The 4,739-nt window shown below is 38.6% G+C and overlaps 1 protein-coding gene across 1 annotated transcript; it reads left to right on the forward strand.

Annotated features, from left to right (window-relative positions):
* The first annotated feature begins 1,913 nt into the window (after positions 1 to 1,913).
* LOC131893154 (uncharacterized) lies at positions 1,914 to 4,467 on the forward strand. The gene is made up of 2 exons (XM_059243104.1): positions 1,914 to 3,515; positions 4,059 to 4,467. The coding sequence occupies exons 1-2, from the start codon at positions 2,041 to 2,043 to the stop codon at positions 4,393 to 4,395; spliced, it is 1,812 nt and encodes a 603-aa protein (XP_059099087.1). The 5' UTR covers positions 1,914 to 2,040; the 3' UTR covers positions 4,396 to 4,467.
* Positions 4,468 to 4,739: the final 272 nt, after the last annotated feature.

Below are 4,739 nucleotides of genomic sequence, written 5' to 3' on the forward strand. Positions count from 1 at the left end.
CAATTCCCAAACACAAATCGGCATTTTTCTACCTCAAAAAGTCATAGGGAACAACTTTAAGTTTGTATTGTTTTATGGAATTCTAGTCCACACTAAAAACATAACGAAAACTAAAATTTTCAAAAACCTACTCAATGTCAATTAGAAGAAGCACACTTAGTTAGCTCTTGAATGTAATTTACGATATCATCTATTTCACCGCTACTTAGTTACATCGGATTTAGTGGTCCAAATTTCATCGTTTTTAGCCCAAAAATGCCCCGGTTATATGCTAATTCAATTTCCCAAAGATATAATATGGATTTTCATTATCGCAAAAATGAAAGATTACTTTTCCATTTCTTGCATAATTTCAAATCAACTTAAAACCTTGTATAACAATATCTAAAACCCTCAAAAGAGTAGATTTTTGAAAATTCATTTTTAAAAGAGTCCAAGGTACATTTAGTTGAGTGGTCGCTGAAAATTTCACAAATATCAATGAAGCCTTAAAGAAGCTATTTTCAATCAGTTTCAACAAAGTCTGCAAGAAACGACAAAATCTGTAACATTGTTTGTTGTATGTATTGTCTTCAGAATTCAAGTGAGGGCTAAAACTAAAAAAGATGAAATTTGGACCACTAAATTCCATGTAACTAAGAAGCGTTGAAATGGATGATATCGTAAATTACATTCAAGAGCTAACTAAGTGTGCTCCTAATTTACATTGAGTAGGTTTTTGAAAATTTTAGTTTTTATAATGTTTTAGGTATGTAAGTTTGTTATGTGGGCTAGAATTTCATAATGCAAGAAAATCAAAATTGTTCCAAATGATTTTCTGAGTGAGAAAAATGCCAAGATGTGCTTGGGAATTTCCATCAAAAATTTAAAGGGTGTTTTTACCACTGTGAGTAGTAATCAATGCGAAAGTGCGTTTGTGCCCAAACTAGCCCCAGTAGCCGTGAGCAGCCAAAACGACCCATGGGGACGTTTAGGCAAGCACTGACAGGTTCCTTTGTTTGCTGGTACCAGTGGCAGCGATGCAAGTTTGAAGCTTCAAACATGTTTTTGAGAAGCTCACCCTTCTTTCACATTGCTATATGAGGAAAGGTCAGCTTCTTTAAAACCAGTTTGAAACGCCAATCTTGCATCACTGGCATTGGCAGGCAAGTTTGTTTGCTCGTACCAGCGCTTGCCTAAACGTCCGAATAGCGCTCTTGCCGATGGCGGTAAGAAATAAACGGAAACATCTAAACCTTCAAAATCATCTCCTACTGCTAGGTTATATTTGTAAGTTGGTTGTCAGAATCTTCTCGCTTAGAGCCTTCTATGTAAATGCTGCAACAAGCTTAAAAATGGCCTTCAACGTGACCATGCGAGCATTTCCAAAAGAAGAGCAAAGAACACTTTAAAACCATCATATTTTTCCCGAGCTAAAAGAATGGATTAGTGTTTCTTAGGATTTTCAATACATTTTACTACACCTACCTGGACTCTCAACTTTTTCAATCTCGATGTCTTTAAATAATAATCTGTACACAGTAATTCTGTATATTGGCAGTTCTTTTGAAACCTTCTACCATTTTGTAAACCTAATATTGAACAGTCCTAATGATTTTTAAGTCTATCCTATCACGAAATATTTTTAATACCCTGCCATTCTTTGTCCTTTATGTGTCCGAAAGGTTTCTGATTGATATCTAGAACGAAATCGATTGCATGAGCCCTTCAACTTACGTTATTCATGCGATATTTCCAAAGATGACTCTTTTGACTCACAAATAGAGGTAACCAAGAATTACATACGGTGAATAATCGTACCATAACGTCTGGATAAAATGTTTGTCATGCAACTTTTTCATCGGTAAAGAAGGATAAACTTTTATACTGTACATTCAAAACACCTCGATTTGACATATCATCTGTAGATAATCTAGGGTTCTAACAAGTCTTAACAGTGTCCCATTTTTTAACCAAAATATCTGTTAACTTCCCCACAGGCTAAAACATTGGTTCTTCTAATCTCGTGAGCAACCTTTACCATATGGCTAAATCCGAAGCATGTTGAAACAAAAATGCGAACCAATAAGGAAGCATGTTAGTCTCCCAAAGGCTCAGTTACCAGTCTGGTTCGTAACAATGGACATCAACTACGATCTAAATATCGTCTTGACTTATTTGCTGGGAATTTCTTACCTTGGGGTTCAAGTCTCCGAAGGAAAACTCACAGTCATTGGGGAACGACTGCCAGTCATAAATGTGAATCATAATCAATTTTGCGTTTGGGTCCAAAGCCATTCATCAGAAGACTACAGTTATATGCTACTGGATTCCGTCCCAAGGATCATAACTAATACGAGTATGTCGTCGCGTTGCAACATCGGATTGATCAATGCCAATGATGGCGATGCCCTTCAGAAGTCTAAAGAGCTCATTTTTGATCCATTGAAGACCTTAATCTTTGTGACAAGTGATTTGGAAAATCTTCCATCTTTCTTCTTTGAGAGAAACATTCATTCGATATTCGTGGAATCGAAAAATTTCTCTGCCTTTATGTTTGATTCTCCTTTACACCCCAACCTCGCTCATTTTGACCCCGCCAAAATGAAATCCTTGAAGATGACCAGGTTCAAAGACAGGAAAATGAAGGCTGTTACTTTGAATTTGCCGCCTCAATCCATTCTGGACTTTGACACCGGGATACACCGAGGGTTCGAGTACTTGATCGCTGCGGGTGTCACCAATGCGGTTGGCCTTTCCTTGGAAGTTTTTGTTCCTCGAGATGGAGAATGGTGGGGTAATGAGAGCCCACCAGGCAGCGGTAATTACACGGGTCTCTTGGGCGAGTTTGTGTCAGGATATGCCGAAATGGGTTGGGCCAACTTATTTTACAGTGCCCATAGAACCAAATTTATGACCTTCACCGATTGGTATTTGAGCGACCAGGCTTGCTTTCTTGTTCCAAACCCGAATCCCTATCCCAAAATCCTCGCCCTTGTCTGGCCTTTTGACCAATTCACATGGCTTTGTACAATCATATCTCTTGTGGTGTTCTCCGTGTTACTTCTATTGTTCCTGCAATCCCAATTCTACCTTGAAGCATCATTGAAGAATTCGAATTGGGCTATGCTAATTTTGGCGGTGGTTTTCAAGCAATCGGATTTAACCTTCACCAGGATTCAACATTTGGGCATTCGGCTGATGGCATTGACCTTGATTTTGGGGATGCTCCTATTGGGAACAAGCTACGCAGCAGCTTTGATCTCGTTTCTGACCATCAACGTCCATCCAGATCCACCCCGTACAATTGAAAGACTGAACAACTACATAACAGATCGAAATTTGGATGTCTCATTTTGTTGTTCGAACATGATGGATGCCATTCGAGACCGCAAGGATTCAGACGTCGTGTCGAGCAGAATGAAGAGAGACTACGATTATTCCGATCCTTATCGTAATGTTAGCAAAGGAACCCACGTGGTTCCCCAGAGTAAGCAAATGTTGAACTTCGGGATTCGAGCTGGACTCTCCAATCAGTAAGTTGCCACCTTTAGTTTTTCTTCCGTTTTTCGCATTTAAGCGATCGTTGCAATCAAATTGGATTATGAAATCTTATTTCAATGACTTGGTTTCATTCATCTATTAGTACATTTTTGGACAGTGTTTCACAAGAAAAATAACAAATTACGAAGGTCTAGTGTTTATGTATGGAAAACGGAAAGTCAACTTGAATTCTATTTATGTTTCGTGTGAGATTGAACGTTCTTGCTATTGTATGAGTGCAGTTCAAAGGGAGTCCAAGATAACGCTTCAGAAACCACATGAACATAGCTTTTGTTGACTAACATGAGCTTCTGAAAAGCGGTTTTCGATCGCACGAATGGAGAAAAGATTGAAGCAAAATTTTGAAATTTTAGACCTTAATCATTAGTTTGTTTCTGAGCTCTACCAAAAATGCTCGAATGATTTAGCTCTATTGCCTTCAATTAATTTCAAGCCCTTTTCGTGACATCATCAATTAACAAGTGGGACAGGGAGCAATCACGGGTGGTTCTAAACAGTCATTTTCTTTGCTTTAGATTGGGACAAACGAATGTCTTCATATTGGATGAATGTTTTCTCTCATTGCCGATTGCCCTTGGATTAAGGAAAGGAAGTCCTATTAAACCCATGCTGGATTACAAACTACGGCAACTTCAAGAAGGTGGACTTGTCCAAAAGTGGATCACAGACGAAATCAATTCCTTCGGAAAGCTCGACACACAGTTTGGGACCGAGGCCAGAGTTTTGGAATCCTTGACTTTATTCGACTTACAAGGACCTTTCATTGTCTATGGATTTGCCATTGGAGTCTCAGGGATTATCATATTATTCGAATGCTTGCTTAAAGCCCATACAAAGGCGAGATTGCACTAATAATTGGCAGCTTTGCCTTTGCATTAAGTGTCAAGTATGAGACCATCATTGCTTTTAAGGCCACTACAGTGAACGGTGGTGCTAATAAAGTCAAAATGAGAAATTCCAACTTGCTTTACATATTCCAATGTATTGTGGAACTCATAATAATGTTTGGCTTGAGGCCTTAACAATGATTATTGGAAATCTGGACGAATGCTGAGCAATTGATCACGGGCTACTGCAATTATAATTCTATAACTTTTATCTTGTTTGAAAAGCACCCAGGCAAAGTTCGCTTGAAGGATTTCAAAAGAATGTGACATATTGCAGACCACCCAAGAGCTTTTAAGCTGCCATAAAGT

Source organism: Tigriopus californicus, chromosome 2 (assembly GCF_007210705.1).
Source record: "Tigriopus californicus strain San Diego chromosome 2, Tcal_SD_v2.1, whole genome shotgun sequence".
NCBI lineage: Eukaryota > Metazoa > Arthropoda > Copepoda > Harpacticoida > Harpacticidae > Tigriopus > Tigriopus californicus.

Coding starts and splice junctions, on each gene's coding strand:
- LOC131893154 (XM_059243104.1), top strand. CDS start 2,041: ATGTTGAAACAAAAATGCGAACCAATAAGGAAGCATGTTAGTCTCCCA. Junction 3,516..4,058: donor CGAGCTGGACTCTCCAATCA/GTAAGTTGCCAC, acceptor TCTTTGCTTTAG/ATTGGGACAAACGAATGTCT.